The 19,612-nt window shown below is 39.8% G+C and overlaps 1 protein-coding gene across 1 annotated transcript in view; it reads left to right on the top strand.

Annotated features, from left to right (window-relative positions):
- LOC125904513 (solute carrier family 45 member 4) overlaps positions 1 to 19,612 on the top strand; it is a 67,868-nt gene that overhangs the window by 35,651 nt on the left and 12,605 nt on the right. The window contains exon 4 of the mRNA XM_049601962.1: positions 18,957 to 19,145. Within this exon, the coding sequence (XP_049457919.1) occupies positions 18,957 to 19,145 (189 nt within the window). The remainder of the gene's footprint in view (positions 1 to 18,956; positions 19,146 to 19,612) is intronic.

Below are 19,612 nucleotides of genomic sequence, written 5' to 3'. Positions count from 1 at the left end.
AGCCAATACTTGATTCAGTATATTGCAAAATGACATCTGGTTTTGTCATGTGCATAATGATGAGATCAGTGGCATGCTACCAAATCTAGTGTTTTTTAAATGCTAAATTGTCATTGTTGCCTAACATAAATCTTTCAATAAATGTAGCATTTTAAAAGAAAAATCCTATGTTGCATGCAAAGTATTGTTCAGCAAATCAGCTTGATCTTGCATTGTTTATGCTAGAGTCCCAGGTAGCCTAATCCACCGAGTGATCCTATCACGTTAGCTGGTCTAATCTAGCAGATGACCTTGCAGACAGCGTAATACGGGGTTATATAAATGACTGGCTTGATGTCACACAGTGACTAATCACCATAATCTGACCCAGTCATTCATGGGACAGAGTGGATGGAGGATGGAGAAGGTGGATAAAATGTTGCATGGCTGTTATAGCAACAGACAGGAGCAATCATCAAGGGAAATTAAGTGGGAAAGAGAAAAGGGAAAAACATCTATATAGAGATAGGTGAGAAATAGGAGCTACTGACAGTGTGAATTGTGTTCCCGCCAGTCAGCGAGCCCTTTTCACCACAATCTTCAGCTCCTCTGTTATCTTTTTACACTTCTGCATGTGTGTCTGCAGAGGGAGGGAGAGACAAACACGCCAGTCTAGTCAGTTATTTAAAGCCTTCCTATTCATAGCTCTTTATATAATCGCTGCAGTAACCTTGTTCATTTATTAATTTTATCACTGTTCAAACACGGAGACACAAAAAGGTTTCAGAGCATTATTTGCTAACATCACCGTGGACGCAGGGCAAAGTGAGTGGTGTAATAGTGATGCAATGAAAGACAAGACAAACAGCAACACTAGCATGTGATGATTGTTGTCAGTGGTTCCCAAATTGCGGTGCGCGGACCACGAGGGAGTCGTGGAGAGGGTTCTGTGGTAATCAGAACTGCGGTACATTCGTGTCTGTTTGTTTGTGTTTGTGATGTAAATGCAGGGTCAGCAGAAACCTTAAGACAAAGCCATGTTATGTGTGTGACAGGGATGTGTGTGTTTTTCCATGCAACAGGCGATAAGCAAGGTATGTGTGTGCTATTAGTGTAAGATATGTGAGGAATGCAGAGCTGTGTGTGTGTGTGTGTGTGTGTGTGTGTGTGTGTGTGTGTGTATTTGTTTGTCAGCACATTGTCTCCCACCCCCTCCAGGGAGGTGAAGTCATCAAAAACAAGCCACCATAGAGCTCTCAGGTGATGATGACGGACAAAGAAACATCAGTAAAAGCAAATTCTTTAAACAGAGGCTGCAAATAACAATTATTGTCGTTGTAATGTTATGTTATTGTTTTTATTCAATAGTTTAATCAATCATTGGCTCTGTTTGTCCTCAAAGAGCAGCTGGTTTTAAAGCAGTGAAATAGACGCAGGATAAAATGGGAGGCACATAAACGCATCATATAGATATATTACTTTCCCAGTCTTCTGAAAATTGTATTTATCTTTTGTTTATGCACCTTAAAATGTCTGACCTTGACTATACTGACTTGTATGTGTGCATTGTTTGTCACTAGAGTGTTTTAACATTCTTTTACTGAGGGAGGTGATGTCTGTGATGTATATGAAAGCCAGTTGTTGTCTAATATTGAAACACATATCGAAGGGGGAACAAACTTAGACATGACACCGACATAAAAACCTGAAACCTCCAGCACAGAGCGGATTTGTCAGTACAGTGAGCGGAGTTAGCATTAGCATGGTGAAAGTTTGGCAGCAAACATGGTAGTGTGTGTAGTTTTTGATTGTACACCAAACCCTGGAACTTCCTTCCACTATCTACCAAAAACGCCATCGCAGCTGAGATTATTCTAAGTTAAAGTACAATAAACATACAAATGATATGGACCACTAATGCTTTGTCAGCATCTGCCAGTTAGCCTACAACCTAACAAGCTAATAAACAACAGAAAGAGATGGAAGATGCTAACTACATCTTCATCTTAGTCTGGGTGTGCTTTTCAATACACTAACTCTTTCTCACATTACTTCCTTGCACCTTAGCTTCTCCTAGCGAGGATGTTAGAGAGAAGTGTGAGGAAGAGACACAGGGGCGGAGGAGCTGAAGCCGCAAGATAAGAAATCTTACAGCATCAGTCTTAAGCAATGTCAGTTACTGCACCACATGTGGCAGTGTGGCATTCATATGTCATGCCACTTGATAAAAGACCTCCGCTTAGGTTGAACTTGTTTTTCCTCACTCTAAGCTCCTCCAGGGGCTTCATGTGTCCTTGCTTCTTGTCTCCTGGAGATGCCTTTAAGGGACTGAAGGTTCCTCTTTGATGGTAGAGAGGGAACGATTTCTGGGTCAGGGAAGGAGAGAGGACGTGAGGAGGCATGAGTTAGCTTGTTGAAAAGCACCCTGGGTCTGACTGAGACTCAAACGTATGGCTGAATCTCTGCGATGATTCGTCCAACGCTAACGTTAGCCATCTTGAGGCGCACTGCTCTTTCACTGGTCAGTGTAGCGAGAGCAGCGCTGGGCAAAGCAGAAAGCAAAATCTAGGGCAAGCAGTCAGGACGGGCGGGAGGGAGACCAGATTCAGATTTTTTTTTTAAACTGATATTTGTGAAAATCATTTTAAACAAAATATTAGTATGAGTGTTCACTTTAAAACGTGTCTGGAGGGGGACTCTTAGTAAAACGAGTGAAGAATAAAGTTGAAACTATTCAAAAACAAGTTCATTATGAAATATATGAAATATGAGTATCCTAAAATATTTAAAATTGAATGTCAGCAACGGCATCAATCTATATATAGTTAGATTCGTAATCAAAATCAAAGCATGTCCTTTCTCATAATAATACAGTCAGGGTTTTTGTTGCTACAGCTTAAATTGGTAAGTAATTGTTTCAGTCTATAAACATCCAGGTGGATTTTCCATGTGTTGTTATAATAAGTCAGATGTTTCTCTGTGTTAACACGTGCAAGTGTGCAGGTTGGCTATTTGGGTTAGTGAGGTCCTGTCACAGATGTTTTGTTTTAATAAGAATCCCATGGCCTTCAGAATATCCAGTATGGATGTAAACACAACACACACAACGTTAACACTTCACCTACAGCTCGTTTGCAACATTGCAGCCGTTAACATTGGAGCTGAACAGTGATCTCAGCACAACAACAAGGCTGATGGGACACGTAATTCTCCTTATACAGAGCGTGTGAATTGCCCTGAGGCACTCTGACAACTTCACAAGTCACAACATATGTAACAGTAAATCATAACTGCACCCTGGTACTCTGACTGTCAAATGAGACCAGGGAAATATCCAAATATTAAGAAAAAAATGTATAAAATATGTTTAAAAGAATGGTCAAATAATGCTAATTGCCACAAAATTGGACCCAAGTGGATTGTGCTGTATGGAATATACACTTCATAGGAATAATTACTGTTTCCATTTAATTTTTCCACTTGACATCAGTTTATTTATCATAAAATACAGACAAGTTGGGCTGTAGCACACTAAACAGGCAAGAAAATCCATAAAACCCAACAGCACAACATTCACACACACACACACACACACACACACACACACACACACACACACACACACACACACACACACACAGTGGGCCCTAATAGCAGCCAGTGAGAGAAGCAGTAATGGCTGGCCTCGGGGTTATTATATGTGTGTGTATTTAAGGAGGAGAGTAGAAAAACATCTGCTCTCTCTCACTGCTGTTTGTTCACTTTGACAGTATATAACTGAAAGGATGGATGGATGGACACTGACAGATTAATCTTGTGCAATCATATGTCTGGTAAAGACAATAATAACGTAATCACATAACAGAAATAACAAAAAAGACAACAGTAACAAAATTTGTGCAAGGTCCATATTCTAAGGAACTTCTCACTGGCCAGTTCTTCATGTCTTTCCTAAACTTTTTCTCTGCTTCAATGAGTTATAGAGATACTGGAAGTTAATTTCACTCACTTGCTGCATGTAATTTTTTAAAAAAAATCTTTTTATCCGATGACCTCTTGAGTGTAAAAAGAATCAAATCCGTTTAGCTGCTTCTTGTCCCATAGTTGCGTTTAAGCGATTTAAGGTGATGGCAAATGAAGTTGGGAGTAATTTAAGAAGAGCAGCTGTGTTTGACTACTGAAAAATAGTGTGTGCTGGTGTCAGATTTTTGGGGCTCTGACTATGTGTGCTTGTTTACTGTCAGCAATGTATATCTATCCCAGGAAAGCATTAAAGGTCACAGTGGTTTGCCCAATTTATTATCATGGTCTAAATTACCCTGAGTGATTTGAAATAAATCCAAATTAAGAAAGATCATATGTATATTTTTAAAACATTACTGCTAGGAACACTGCAGCTGCCCATCACGTACTGTACATCTTGGATTAGAAAGCAAAGTGACTAATGTCAAATATATCTTTCTAGCTAATGTAGACTCTCCCACAAGAGAAACAATACTGACAGTGGAGCAGCAGTTATATAGTAAGACAGTTCTAGCCTAACAAAATGAGGGTAGTGAGATGAGGTTGTCAGGGCTCTAAACATAATTGCTTTTAGGTGCTGTACAGTTTCACGTTGGCATCCCCCAACATATAGGCTAAATGACACTTTTGACACAGAGACCAGTGACTGAGCGCTCTGCAAGGTGTGGAGGAGAACGTGGAATGTGGACTATTGTACGCAATGTTTTTGTCAAGAACTCAGAATGCTGCTTTATCATTTTTTGACACGCCCGCCCGAACCGCTGTCTCCAGAACTGAATGAAGCAGAAGTCACTTTGGCTATGCCTTGCTTGCTCTCCATGGTTGTAATATTACTTTCATCTCACATTGTTTTTTTTTTTTTTTCAGTGTAGCAATCCACAGTATAACGACAGGGAAGTGAAGTTGCATCGCATGAGCAGAAAGACAGTAAAATGTCACCTATTGTAGTTGTGCCTTATCTTAAATTGACCTTTTAGATAGGTCATCCTTACAATTATGATTGATGACCATTAGCTGTTTTGATGCCCCTAACAATCTCACACAATTTCCGCCATGTTTTATCATTTGTTTGCTAATTAAAAAGGCACTATGCACTTAAAAAGACATAACCTTAATGTAAGGATAAGTTGCACAGCAAATTTTTCATCTGCTGTATCTCAATGTAGCCAGAATTTCTGTTTATATTGCTGCTCTGTACCCTGGAAAAGGCTGGTTTTACAGTCGAAGCAAAGCTATTAATGCTGAGAATAAACCACAAATAAATCCCATAAGTAAACTCAGAAAATATCAGAAATGGTCCTTCTGTGTTTCATATTGCATGATCTGGACGGATGAAACATCAGTTTAGGTTGTTAATCAGTCATCTACATATTATGACAGAGAGATGGAAGTTTTATGAATATTTTTACCATTAACATGGTACATTTTTTGCCAGTTGTCCATCATGAGTTGAAGGTCATTGTTAATGGACCCTTGAACGCACCATTATTAACAAGACTTTTTGCTGACCTACTGTATTCATGGTTACATAACCAACGGATACCTGCTGATTGGCTTTATTGATTGCCTCTGTGGTAGCAAAAGGGCAGTCGGCGATGCTGTTTGCAGCTTCCTCTGTGTGATAGGTCAGTCTTGGTGAGAGGGCCCGCCTCCCTGCTGTCAGTCACATATGGTGAATGTAAATGTAACTGGCAGATGGTAGAGGCATTAAAGTGGAGCTGAATGAATACATTTACACATTTGTAAATCGGCATTCATCAGATTTCATGGCTTTAATTTCCCTCTCAGTTTTGATCTCTCCGTCTGTCTGTGTCTCTCTCTGCAGGAGGCGGCCACTTTACTGCAGTGGTGTTACATAACTCTGCTGACTGGAAGCAGCTGCGTTCGTGTGTGTGTGTGTGTGTGTGTGTGTGTGTGTGTGTGTGTTCACATACATGCAGGCGTCATGCAATTTTAATGCCACCTTTTTGCATAGAGAGGATGTTTTGTTGGTGGTGGTGGTGTTTCTTTTTTTTTTGTTTTTTTTTTTTACCCCTATGCCCCCACCCCACACACACACACACACACACACACACACACACACTCTGTTTTGTGTTAAATGAGCTGAAAGGACGACTTTAAAACCAGTTTCCACTCAGTATGAAGCAGAGTGCGTTTGCGTTTGTCCTAATGTGTGTTTTTGTGCCAAGTAAAGTCCATCATCCTCCATGTCCTCTAAAGACTGACCTAAACAGTCTGTGTATATGTATACACAAACACATAGCTTTACAGTAGATTTAAAGAATAAAGGTATCTAAAATCCAAAACAATATTTAACAATTACAACAAATACCTCCAGTTAAAGATAAAATATGTAACTTTTTCGCATTAAACTGTCTTTAAAAAAATGACTGTACTAATGTTACATGTTTTGTTCAGGTGTGTACTTACATCGTCCCGACGTTTCCAACAAATCCAGAGAAATCTGTATTTTAATCAAGGACATGGTCCGTGTGATTTGGTTGCTGTTGCCTGTCAGTGGCGTCTCATCTCTTTGCGTTGTCTGCCAGAAGCTTTCATACATTTTTTTCCCCAGTTTTAAGCCACATTTTTATGATACACTTTTTATATTTTGTCATTTTTCACTTCAAGTTTCAGTCATCTGAATCTGAAGTTATCAGAGAAACTGCCAAACAACATTGGCATCATTTTAAAACGAAACTGCTTTGTTCAGTGTTTTTACCAGTGTTATCCACCTGGTCTGTTTGTTTTGGAGAGGACATGACCTCTGCAGGTAATTCGGCTCCTAATAAAAACCTCCTGAATGATTGGATCTTAAGTTATCAGATAAAAAAGATGAGCACACATAAGCAGGGACTGGACTAGCAGCCCCTCTGCGACGAGCAAAACTTCATCAGAAAAACACTGATTTTTAAAGTGAAACTGCTTTATTCAGTGTTTTTACTGGCTTTAATCATCGGGTCTGTTTGTTTGTGAGAGGAGGAGACCTCTGCAGAAAATTCGGCTCCTGGCAAAAACCTCTTGAACAATGATCACTAAAGGAATTCTAACTTGGAAATACTGTTTGCAATGACAGCATTGCTCTGTGCAGTTTTCTCCCCCACTACTATTCTCCTTGCTGCATTGATTTCACTGGCAGTATGTTGTCATCAGCAGAGCCACACACAGCCGTTTATCACTCAGAATTTCACTCTGCTGGGCACTCTGTTAATGATGATCTTGCTTGTGCAGCTTGTGAGTCTATGAATGTGTGTGTGGGTGCTGGAGACTGTGTGTGTCTGCTATGTGATTGATGGTGTCGCCATCTCTCACTGATGGGAAGCACAATGACTCACTCCTTTCTTAACGTCTCTCACGTTGTGTCTCCGCCCCCTTCCTTCGTCCACTCCTACTATCCATGAGGGCATTACAGTTCCAGGTAGAGGCGGAGAAGTATAACAATGCAACATCTTCAAATGACCTTGTCAGTAGGAGTGGAAAACAACTGGTGGCTTTATATTTGCTTTCACCTCAGCAGCATTTGTGTCACAAGGTTTTACAAATATCTGCAGGATGCTCTGAGGCAGAAAGCTCTCAGCTGTCAGTCACAGTGAATTTACAGAGGATTTTTATTACAAAAATCATTAGAAATAAATGTACAAGATGAGTTAAATAAGGCACAAAAATGAAAACAGGAGAAGTAGAAGAGTTACTGTCGCCCGCTGAGACCAGGACTTTTATTAATATTATGTGACACAGCATCCAGTTTTGTTATTTGGTCATATTGTTGTTTTCATGTTGATTTTTATCTAATAACTCCACCATCACTCTCTCTGTGGGAACAGATTTTTATCACCCAGTCTCAAAGCTGACTTTACACAGTCATTGTTGTTATTGACCGCACTTGCTTTTTGTTGTAACTTCCTGGTTAAGAGCACTAACAAGCCTCAGAAACCACCATTTCACAGTGGCAAATAAGTGGCTGCTGAGCTATTGGCCTTTTAAACTGTGTTTGTAGAAGCCAAGATTGTACTGGGCTGAACAGTTAGTCCAAGAGGATTCTGGCAAATGAAGGGGTTAAGGGGAAATGGATACACTGTTACAGTACCTTTAAATCAGAACAAAAATGTCCCGTGAAGGTGGATAAAATCATTTACTTTGTCATGCCAACAGTCATAAAGGGACAGTTCACCTCAAAATCCAAAATACATGTTTTTCCTTTTACCTGTAGTGCTGTTTATCAGTCTAGATTGTTTTGGTATGAGCTGCCAAGTGTTGGAGATACCGGTCGTGGAGATGTCTGCGTTCTCTCCAATATGATGGAACTAGATGGCACTCAGCTTGTGGTGCTCAAAGCACCAAATAATACATTTGAGAAACTCAACAGCAATGTCTCTTTCCAGAAATCATGACCCAGTTACTCAAGATAATCCACAGACCTTGTTGTGAGCAGTTTCATGTAGGAACTATTATCTTTCTACCGAACTACACCTGCCAATCGTATCACCGTGCAGAAGCAAGCGTGCCATCTTGTTCCATTGTGCTGAAGAGAAGGCAGACAACTCTGCAACTCAAACTAAAACAATCTAGACTGATGAATAACAGGTAAGAGGAATAATACGTATTTTTGATTTTGGGGTGAACTGTCCCTATAAGTTGGAATTTTAGGAGTGTATACATTTGAGATGCACTCACTTGTATATTTGAAATATTAATTATCATGTGGTTTTTTCCTCCTTTGTTCACAAAGTGCTGATGTAAACAACTTCTAACAGCATCAAATATCAATATCCAATACTACACCTGACTGAATTGTCACTGGTGCAACAGCTACATGTTTAAATTAGAGGAATACAAAAGCAATTGTTAGCTGCAGAGACACAAATGTGCCTGCAGCCTTCAGCCAGTGTTGGCAAAAAAACTTACAACCATATTCTTATCAATAATAAAATATCAATGTTAATATTTTAAATCTGCTCCCAAAGCCCATCTGCTTTCTTTCCTCCTCTCTGAACACTGCACCTGACTCAGTTCACTTGTTTTGTTTAATCAAAAACACCTGCTTCCTCCTTTCCTTTCCTCATGCCGTCCGTCTCTCACTCTGTCTCGCTCTCACCCTCCTTCCTTCCTGCCCACTTTCTCCATTCATGACCCCTGCCCTGCTTTTTCACTTTCACACCGTTTCTCCGGCTGTTTTTTGGGGACGCTTGTCATATTTCTTGCGGTTTTCTCACGCCTGCGCAGGATATGAAAGGATTGTTTTGTGTTTTGTGGGAGAATGGGAATGGGAGGGATGGGAACAGAGAGAGGAGAGATGAAGGGAAAGGAAAGAGAGAATAAGGTAGATGTTTGTTGGTTATCGAGGAAAAAGTCAGATTGAGTTTAAAGAGGCTGGAAGGACACATTGGTCTTTTGTTTAGAGGGATGATAGGAAAAGAGAGAGATGCAGATGCGAGTGATAGTGCGTTTTGTTTACTGGATCGAAACACAACATTGTTAGAGATAGGAATGGAGGCGTTGGAGAAAAGATGTATCCCTCATGCCACATGATTACAGCTTTTAAAACTGAATTTTTACTCACTCTGTAATTAAAATTACCCAAAGTATAGACATCGGTTTGAGATGTTTTTAAGTCAACATGTTGGATGAGGCAGTTATGCTGTGAGGAGAAAATGTCAACAAGAAAATATAAGTCGAGCATAGCACTGGCAATATATAGTGTATAATTTTTGATTGACAACAACAAAGATATCACAAATATTTAGTTTCATTTTAAAGAAAAAAAATCAAGTAATGCTCTATAATAGATAGATAGATAATAGATACTCAAACAGGAGTATAAACGCTGCATTTATAAGGAACTATTTTCAGTGGTGGATTAATACACATTAAGCGTAAAGGTGAGAATGAATGGCAGCGGGATAATGTGGGATTGACTGAAAATAAAGTGCTCATGGTAATAAATCAGCATGTCACCCAGTGCAAAGGTGTGACGCATAGATTTGTTTTTAATAGTGTTTGGGACAACAATGGAGCTCTATGGCTCAGAGGAAAGAGCTATATAAAGCTTCGGATACACCGACAGCACTTGTTAGTAGGATCCAGTCATTATATGTTTTTGTCTTTTCATGGGATTTTTCCACAGTTAGAAAATGTGAAATGATGCCAGCCTTAATCTTGAAAGCCTACAGTCTTTATTATTAATAAAACAAATACTAACGCTGAGTGCACTGGATGCATTAATCATAAGCCCTTCTTACACAAAGATCACGCGATAGGGCTGATTGTAAACCCTTCATTATGCAGCCTTTGCAACACACCCCTCCAGGGTGTGATTTAAGACAACATGCCAGCATCTAGAAAAAGTGTGATGGTCTCTAGCATGGCTTATAAAGTAAGTGCTGGGCGGCACTTTCTAAACAATAACATTGCCATGACATGTCATTTACTATCCATGTTAAGTGGCGGCTGATCTCTCCCACTGCTCGGATGGTAAGGAGCTTCTGGACCTCACTGTTTTCCCACTTTGCAGACATTTTCGGCTGCTGTTCTTCTTTTAGTTAGCTGCTAACTGCCATCAGCCACTGTTTAAATTTTCTTTTGGTGGGCTACACATGTAGAAAGTCGTCAAATCCGTCCCTTCCTGCCAACTGTCCCTTTCACACAGATGTCAATTCAGCGCTCTTACTACCTCTGCTGCCGGCGTAAAGGTGAAACAACTCCATTACCCAATTCTGCAGTTATACTTTTTATGAAGAACAGCGAGTCAGAATGATGGTGCAACATTCCTGCCTTAAGTAGGAAGTGTAAAATGGGTTATAGTCTCCTACATAGTTAAGCATTTAAACTGAGAAAACAAATTAAGAAATTATTGTGTCTCTAACCTGATGACTGTGATTGTCCATCAGTCCGATAAAAATCTCAGCTGGTCCTGACATCTTGTCTGTTGGTCCTGCACAAACAAGCGATAGCTGACATTAATTCCTAATAATTGGACATCACTGCCCACTAATAAGCCATAATACATTTTTCTTAAAACTTTTTAATTTCACTCTCAATGATTAGAATTGGCACTAACAATAGTTTATTTAAGTATTCTCCGGTTAAGTCACGCACCTCAATATTCCAGTGACATTTCAGCATGTTTGTAACAGTTCAAAAAAACATATTTTTTTTATACAGTACAGTCTTTTCTAGGAAAACAGAATACAAATGGCCCTTTCAAAACTTTGAAAGAATTCCCCTCCAAGATTGATTTAGCTTCAGAAAATAATTTCAAACCAAACTGAAGTGCAAAGTGCAAAACAAGAAACAGTAACATACAGTAATCCTTGTTCAGGACTTCTGAAAACAAGGAGAGGACTGTGTGAAGTTTTGCAGCTTAGGTAGGAAGACTCTTATCAACTGATCTCAGACTTCTCTTTGAAACAGTGGGCAGCATTTTTTGAATTATTCTGCAAAACAAAGTTTTATACAAATATTGTAGACTATAGAAAAAGCTCAAGTAATGGTGTTAAGGGTAAAAAAAAAAAAGCTCAAATCAAATTCTGAGTTGCGTGCCTCTAAAAGACCTTGTTTTGTTTTAAAAACACAATATCTGAGTGATTTCTCTCCCCAGTTAAAACATACTATATCTAATCTAAACTTTAATGTTTAGAAAACAATTGGAACCATAAAGTTTCCCTGTCTGTTTAGTGTTTGACTGCAGGCACAAGGTGGAGGAACACACATGAAGGCTGTGCAGCAGTTGTGATGAATGGGCAGTCTGTACTCCAACAGTCACACATTGAGCTCCATATTTAGTGTGTGTGTGTGTGTGTGTGTGTGTGTGTGTGTGTGTGTGTGTGTGTGTGTGTGTCTGTGTGTCTGTGTGTGCATGTGAGCACTTTGATGATAGATGGAGCAGATTGTACATTTTTCTTTCCCACGATCAATCACTAACACTCACGGCCGCTCACCCACTTGAATGAACTTATTTATGAACTTATTTAGTCAGTTTCTTCATCCCTCCGGCTCTCTGTCCTCCATGTTTCCTCCCTCTCTCACCTTCTCCTCACTGTCCTCCCTTTCTTGATTTTCTTTCATCTTAATCCTTTCTCACAATCCTCTCTCTGTTTCCACCCTCCTTGTCTCCTCACTCCACTCGTTTCTTTTTCTTACTTTCTGAAATACTTCCTGTGTCTTGATTCTCTCAGTATTGTTCCCTGTGTGTGTGTGTGTGTGTGTGTGTGTGTGTGTGTGTGTGTTTGTTTGTACCTACAGTACTAGGAGTGTGTGGGAATTCAGCTGTGTGTGTGTGTGTGTGTGTGTGTGTGTGTGTGTGTGTGTGTGTGTGTGTGTGTGTCTCTTACGAGTCTGTACGGTATGTCTCTGGTGTGTGTTTGTGGGAACAGAGACATGTCTTTATTTACTAAGTTTGTTTTTTTTCTGTATCATTTGTGACTGTGTGTGGGTGTGGGTATGTTTGTGTGTGTCGGGTGGAACTGTGTACTAGAAAGTGTTTTCCTGTTTTGATATTGACAAACCTACAGACAGACAGATTCCTATCTGCTGCTTTGTCTCCTGCTTTATGGCTATGCTGCTGGTTTAACAGGTTTTGTGTACATTTGTGCCTTTTGTGTGTATGTGTCTGTCTGTGTGTGTGTTCATACTAGTATCTTATTTTTCCGGGTGTGTGTATGAGTGAGAGAGACAGAAAGGGGGAGACAAAAAATAAATGCGAGACAAACGGAGAGAAACAAAGCTTTCCTTAGATTGAACTAACTCCACAACAGGAAGCCCTGTGTGAATGACATGGCCATATTAGGAGCCAGGAAGCGAAGGTGATGGAGTCTCTGTGGTGACAGGGTTCCCAAGACCTGGTCACCACGGCGACAGGGGTCAAGCCTTGTTTATGGCCCGCTCATGAGAAACACAGAGGTCGACAGTCAGCGACAGGAGCCAGTGGGACACAATGCAAGTGGTGTAAGGTACATGTGTTCAATTCCTGCAGGGGATGTTTGTCGCTCTCTCCCCGTGTTTCTTGTCGTTTCTCTACTTGATGACTAACAAATGAAGGCAAAAAAAAAAAAATCTTAAAAAAAACATGTTTTCCTGGCATGTATGATTCTCACGTAATACACTTCATACACCTGTGCTCCTGGCAGACTTTTAACCAGACATTTAACTTAAAGTACTTGACAGATACTTGGCAGAATGAAGTCATCTGTTAAGATGTGCGTTAACATGCCCCAAAGCATTTAATCAGAATATAACTTTTTGACTTGTGCAACGTGGTACTGCTCTCTGTGAAGCGTATAATCTGCTGAAAATACAACACAAGACATTGACAAATTGCCTCTTCCTACGCCAAAGACCAGGAGCAAATGGAGGAAAGTCCAAAACAAAGATCGTCTTCATGGAGTGTACTGCTTCAGAACGGAGGTAAAATTTTTGAATGACACAGCAGTTCTTCATGAAAGTATACCCCTTAAGGCAGAGGTGTATGGCCCCAGAGGAGTAGACCATAAACCTCAGACCAATTTTGTCTTGCTACCGCCATGTTAACTCCATGCGGGGCACCACCCCAGCTAAACCAGAATGAAAATTCCCTCCGATTGAGCCAGGCTCCTCTTATTGAGGTGGTTACAGAAGCATTTTTATTCTTACTGGGCCATTATTCTGGTTGCTAGTGGAACATTGGGCAGTGTTGTAGTTGTCAAGATCGGGCTTGGTCTCAAGACAACTTTATGAAGGTCTCGTCTCAGTCTCGGACAAAGAGAACTCAGGATTTTGTTGTAAGATTGGTCAATACCACAACTGTAGGGATATCAGTACATTGCCAAAAAGGGAGTGTTGAATAATGATGGTTGAGTTAAACTCAGCTCTATTTGCTCACAGAAAACAAAGCATTTCAAGACGTTCTCACGTATATGTGCATATGTACAATGAGAATGTCCTGGAACTCATTGTGACTGTGGATATTTCAGATCAGTTTGAGGAGTGCCCGTGGTTTGCATGTTCAATATTTTCATTGTCAGTGTGTCATGTAGTGTTGGACTTACTGTGGTCTGCTCTTTTTGTTCTTGGTCATCACTTCATCTTGATAGACTCTGGTCTTGGCCATCACTTGGTCTTAGTTTAGGTGGTCTTGACTAAAACATGGATATTTGGGTCCTTGTAAACACACTTAAGTTACATTCAGGCCTGACACACCAAATCATTTTGTCCTTGAGTGCCCCTTAAGTTTGACTGTCAACATCCTTTATACATGAAGGGAAAATACTCAGCTTCATTTAATGATGTAACATAATTTGATAAAAAGAAACGATCTTGTTAATTTTCTGGCTCTGTGTCACACACTGTGAGAGGTCTACAGACCGTGAAACATGTGATGAAAACATAAAAATTACCATGATTGCAGCAGGGAGGTTTTCACATGACTGTGATGTTTAGCAGACAAACAACACCCTTCCAAAAACTTCCAGAAAACCCAAATGCTTACAAAAGCTTCAGCAACATCACTCTCACGGATACTTGCTATGTTGAGTCATTCAAAGTTTTCCTGGATTTACCAAACAAATAAGCTTTAGGTCTCCCGTACAGCCAAGAACCACTCAGATTCTTGAACTGGATTTCCTGCTTCAGTCAGCAGGTGAACTATCCAGATGGACTGAGTCACACCTCTGACTGAAACTTGTGCAGGGTGTGAGGACATTTTCACAAAGGCTCTTGATAATTAGATACTATGACTCAGTTACTGATGATGGTTGAAATATGAATGTGCATTCTAAGTGTTTAAGAGCCTAATGTTGTCTCAATTAAATTAGCTGCCATCGATCCGCTCTCACTTTCCAGCGTTCGCCCATATTTCCGTCTCTTTTGTTGATTGAGGAATGAAACATCAGTTTTATCTTCCTCATATTGATCCTGCAGCTGTGTCTAATGTCTCTCTTCCTCTGGGATTACTGTAGATTAAATAAAAGTAAGAGGGGATTATAGCTTGAAATCACTTAAAAGGATACTCTTTGGAAGTTGCACAACTTTGTGCTTCTTACACAGAGTTATATAACAACATAAATACCCTTATGTCTTGTGCTGTTTCTGAGCAAAAAGGTCAGTCTGTTTTTTGAATAATTCCTGTTTGTGTGATCAGTAGCAGAGAAATGCACCTTCAACAGTGGTTTACAAGGTTTAAGGTTTGATGACTTTGTTTTAAGTATACAAAGCTCTTAAGGTTGTTCAAAGGTGCATTTCCCAAACTTTAAGCAGAGCTATTGATCATTATTTGAGCCAACGTGGGCTGGCATACCTTCAAACTGCAGGCAGAGACATTACCAAGAGTAGATTACCTTGAGCAGATATCTTTAGTGTCTCTCTCTCACGATATGAGAAGGTGAGTGTGGCGGCCAAATGGCATTTAATGTATTTGTCTGCTCTCATTGAGCCGCATTAAGCGACAGTTTGACAGTGAGACAATGATAAAGTCCTAATTTAATTATCTGAGATTCAGCTGACTTCACTCAGCTAAAAGACCGTCTGCCTCTGCTGCATCTTCATTCTCGTCTTCCTTCTCTCAGCAGCTCCATGAAATAATGTGTCCAAGGGCGTAGTCTGTTGTTGTTTTGTTGTTTTGGCATGGATCATGCATGTTTTCTTTATGCATTCAATTGACAAGAACAAACTTGCAAATTGCAGGTGATGAGTTTAACTTCAGAGAGTGGGTTTTAAACTATTTTTACAGCTGGCAGGATGGTTATGATAGTCTTTGTGGTTTTTTCACTGATAGAATTAGAAGAAGTTAAAGACTTGTTGCTGCTGGTGTGAAAATTGAAGGAAGTCATGAAAGTTATACTCTGCAGATTATGTCAAACTAGTTGTAAACATGTATAAAAATGTAATTTACTTGACATCCTCCAGTTTTCAGCAGGTGCTACCGATATGGTTTTCCTCCTCATCATGTAATTTTAGGAAGTATTTTTAGTTGGGATGCTGCTGTCAGCTACATGTAGATGAGGTTTTCCAATTGTCAGGAACAAAAAACACTTCAGGGCACCTAAACCTCGAGAAATAAGAGCACGTGGAGCCTGTCAGATTTCAGTCAGGCAAAACAGTTTGGAAGTAAAACAAACTCGCAAAGTTTGCATGAGTGAAGACAAAGCAAACAATGTGCTGTAGAGGTGAAGTGATGCATGCTGTGTACTTAGTTGAGCTTTAACTCACCCACTTGAAATACCTAACTGTGACACAATACTTGGCCCTGATTGGCAGATGACTCTTTTGATTCAAATTAGGCAAACCTGCTGATGCAGTGAATCAATAACCGTCTCAAAAACATGGATTCTGACTTCTAGGGTTTGTTATATCACAAACCTAAGAAACTAATCTCGTCAACTTGTGGGGTATCAGAGGAGAAGCCAAGTGTAGCTGCGATTCGTTTTCTTTTGCAAGCTAGGTTTCACTTTCACTTGAACCTGTCAGACTGGTGATTGGGAGCAAATTTTATCCAACATTAGCAACACACGTCTCTAGAGGAAATATCAAAAAGGCTGGGGTGTTGTCGCCATACAGTTGACACACTACATGAGATGAAACGATGGATTATCGCGTACGATGCTCTTTGTCGTCCACGATCCGAGCCGGGGGCTGATATCATAATAGTGTGTACCCAGCATAACGTTATTGAGAACGATGCATGGAACACATTGATTTTCTGATACGCTGACCTTTAGGAGACCCTTTATAATTAGCTCTTCTTGTATCTCTTTCATCATCCTTCTTTGAAATCAGTTTCCGGTTCGTACATGTACAGTATGCCTGATTAACTTGTATATTACCACGTGCCAGTGTGTAGTGTAAAATGGATTGCAAAACAGAAAACAAGCAGAGGTTTGTCTGTGAGATGAGCAGAGTCAAAGATAGGCTCAAGCTGCAGGCAAGCAGCTGAGGGGCAGGGGGAGATAGAGGTACGGATTAATTTGCATATTCATGGCTCTGTGCATACTAAATGAGGCAAAAGTGTAGAGTTACATCAAGCCTTTTTAAGGCAGGAAGGATATTTTTCATGGAGAAAATCTAAATATGTAATTTTGATGAACATAGATGAGATTATAGGGATTTAATCAGTGCTAAGAGAGAAATTTTAATTTTCTTTTTTTTTATTCTAATTCAGAAATTAGTTTTTTTTATTCTTTCCTGCAAAAAAATATGGGTTTTCTTTTTATCACAGTCTTTCCTATAATACTTGTGAACCTCATAACCTTTTAATCTGGGGTTATACAGTGTGCAAATGTCATGAGGTGGTAATAGAAAACAAAAACAATTTTACAGTGTTTCATTTTCCATCATATGTAGCAAGTATGTACATGTTTTTGTTTTTAAGAAACGTTATGTTATCAGTTACTGTCATTATGAGCTCGGGTCATGTGCGAGCTGATGTCTAATGTAAGTGTGTGTGTGTGTGTGTGTGTGTGTGTGTGTGTGTGTGTGTGTGCAGTGCTGAAATGGTGTGTCTCCGGCCCTGTCGGCCCCTTTCATGAGGTTTTATGAGGAGTTAATGAACTGGTTTTGTTGGTGACAGGTTTGTGTGTGCAGGGTGTTGTCTGATATTATTCAGAGCTACTGAAAGCATATGTACTGAACAGTGTTCCGTATGTGTTTCCATTATGTTGTTGCATCCTGTGGGTGTGTGTTTTTATAGGTCTGTACTAATTTAGGGTCCTGTCATTCAACATGCGTGTCTGTAATCCTCACCTAGTTTCTGAAAGGTGGAAAGTTGAGACACAGATGATAAAAGAAAGTCACATGCACATAAAGGTCAAGGGTAATTCCAATCCACTTGTTTTAGGAAATTAATATAATTTAAGATATTCAACAAAGGCTTTAAAAGGTTAGCTCTGTTTGTTCTTTTATCCAGCAATACTTTCAGTTACATCTTATGAGCTCCTGCTTTCCAGTTCATAAGTTAAATGAGTCTATTGAAGAACAGTAGTCAGAAATAACAACATGGCTTTTGAAACTTTTGACACTTTTGAAAAGACGCAGCAGAAAGACGTTTGTTTGATCCATTTATGGGCTCATAATCCTGACAGACAAACTTCAGTTGGGGATTTTTCTTCTGGTGACTGTTACTCACAAAAGCCCAAGAAACTTGAGTCTCCACACTCCTGTTCATTTTCTCTGCATTAGCACGCAGGTGTTGCTGTTAAAGTCCTTTGTGTGATAATCCGGGGCTAATGTTCGCACAGACGCCCAATAGACACAAGATAAAAACCTCCCGTTGCGCACGGTTGCCGTGACATTCTCTTTTTTACCTGTGTTGAAAAATTTAGCCTCAAGTCACCTCTCAGGTAACTGAGGTGACAACACAAACACAACAGTCTTTATGTTGCTGTTTACTTCAGCTGTGACTTCGGCTACATTGTTATCATACGGAGCAACCAACTGAACATGTTGCTATTTTGTTTTGTCATATTATGAATAATATAAAAACTAACATCACAACAGCAGGATATTGTTAACATCACTTTAATAAAAGCGAGCAATGCTGTGTCATAACCAGTCAGCTAAATGCAAGTCTGTCACAGCCGATTCCAGTGTGCTTTTACCTACAGCTGATACAGTAAATGGGCTGTGCATTGTCCCTGTTAGATAACCAATAAAATGAAAGAAATAGAGTTATACAAAATCCCATGATTGCAGTTTTGCATAAATCATATGCATGTGCTTGTTTTCATCTTAATGCCTGATTCCAATAAAAAAAGAATTCGTTTAATCAAACCAATCAAATTATAAAATGATGTCTGTCACCACTACAATTAGGCTGTCACTTGCACCCCCTGGTGGATGAAAAAAAAAGACTCCATCATCAAATTTCAGTGGTTCAGTGATTATCATTTGGCATCTGTCTTAATCTTAAATCTCTGTTGCGAGAGTTCACACTTCGCTCTACCTGTCTATAAATTTGTCTGTCTCTCTGTCTGTCTGTTTGTGTGCAGGTCTTCCAGAGCAGTACTACAGCCTGACATGGTTCCTCAGTCCCGTCCTCGGCCTCATGTTCAGCCCTCTGATCGGCTCGGCCAGCGACCGCTGCACTCTGCGATGGGGCAGGAGGAGACCGTTCATCCTGGCTCTCTGCATCGGGACACTGATAGGAGTGGCGCTGTTTCTGAATGGATCGCTGATAGGTGAGTGTGTGTTATTGGATATTAAAAGTGTTGAAGTAAGTGTGTCAGGGAGGAGGAGAGGACATATCGATCAGCAGTTTATCTCTGCTCCCTGGCCCTTTGATCAGCTGCTAAAATCTTGTTAGTCAAATAAACTAAAGCTACTATGAATCTTGTGTTTCACGGTAATAGCAGTGACTTGGTATTAAGGATTGAATTGCAGACAAATCCACAGTCTTTTAACTGTTAGCAGTACATAAGTATTTTACAAAAGTCTCAGTAAACTTCTGTGTGATAAATAAGTTCTCCTATCATTTCATTTAAATGATAGTTAAATATTGTTTTTGTCAGGTTTAAAGGGGATGCAAGCATTATCAAATATTTAAATCGAAAGTACGGTGTGGAAATGTATGGTTAATTTTTTTCACAATAATGTGCTTGTCACTTAGATTTAAAATTATTACCTCTAAAAATGAACAGGTAATTTT

The sequence above is a fragment of the Epinephelus fuscoguttatus genome, linkage group LG17 (assembly GCF_011397635.1).
Source record: "Epinephelus fuscoguttatus linkage group LG17, E.fuscoguttatus.final_Chr_v1".
Classification (NCBI taxonomy): Eukaryota; Metazoa; Chordata; class Actinopteri; order Perciformes; family Serranidae; genus Epinephelus; species Epinephelus fuscoguttatus.
The sequence above is the reverse complement of the archived record's forward strand: the minus strand, read 5'-3'. Positions and strand labels throughout refer to the sequence as shown.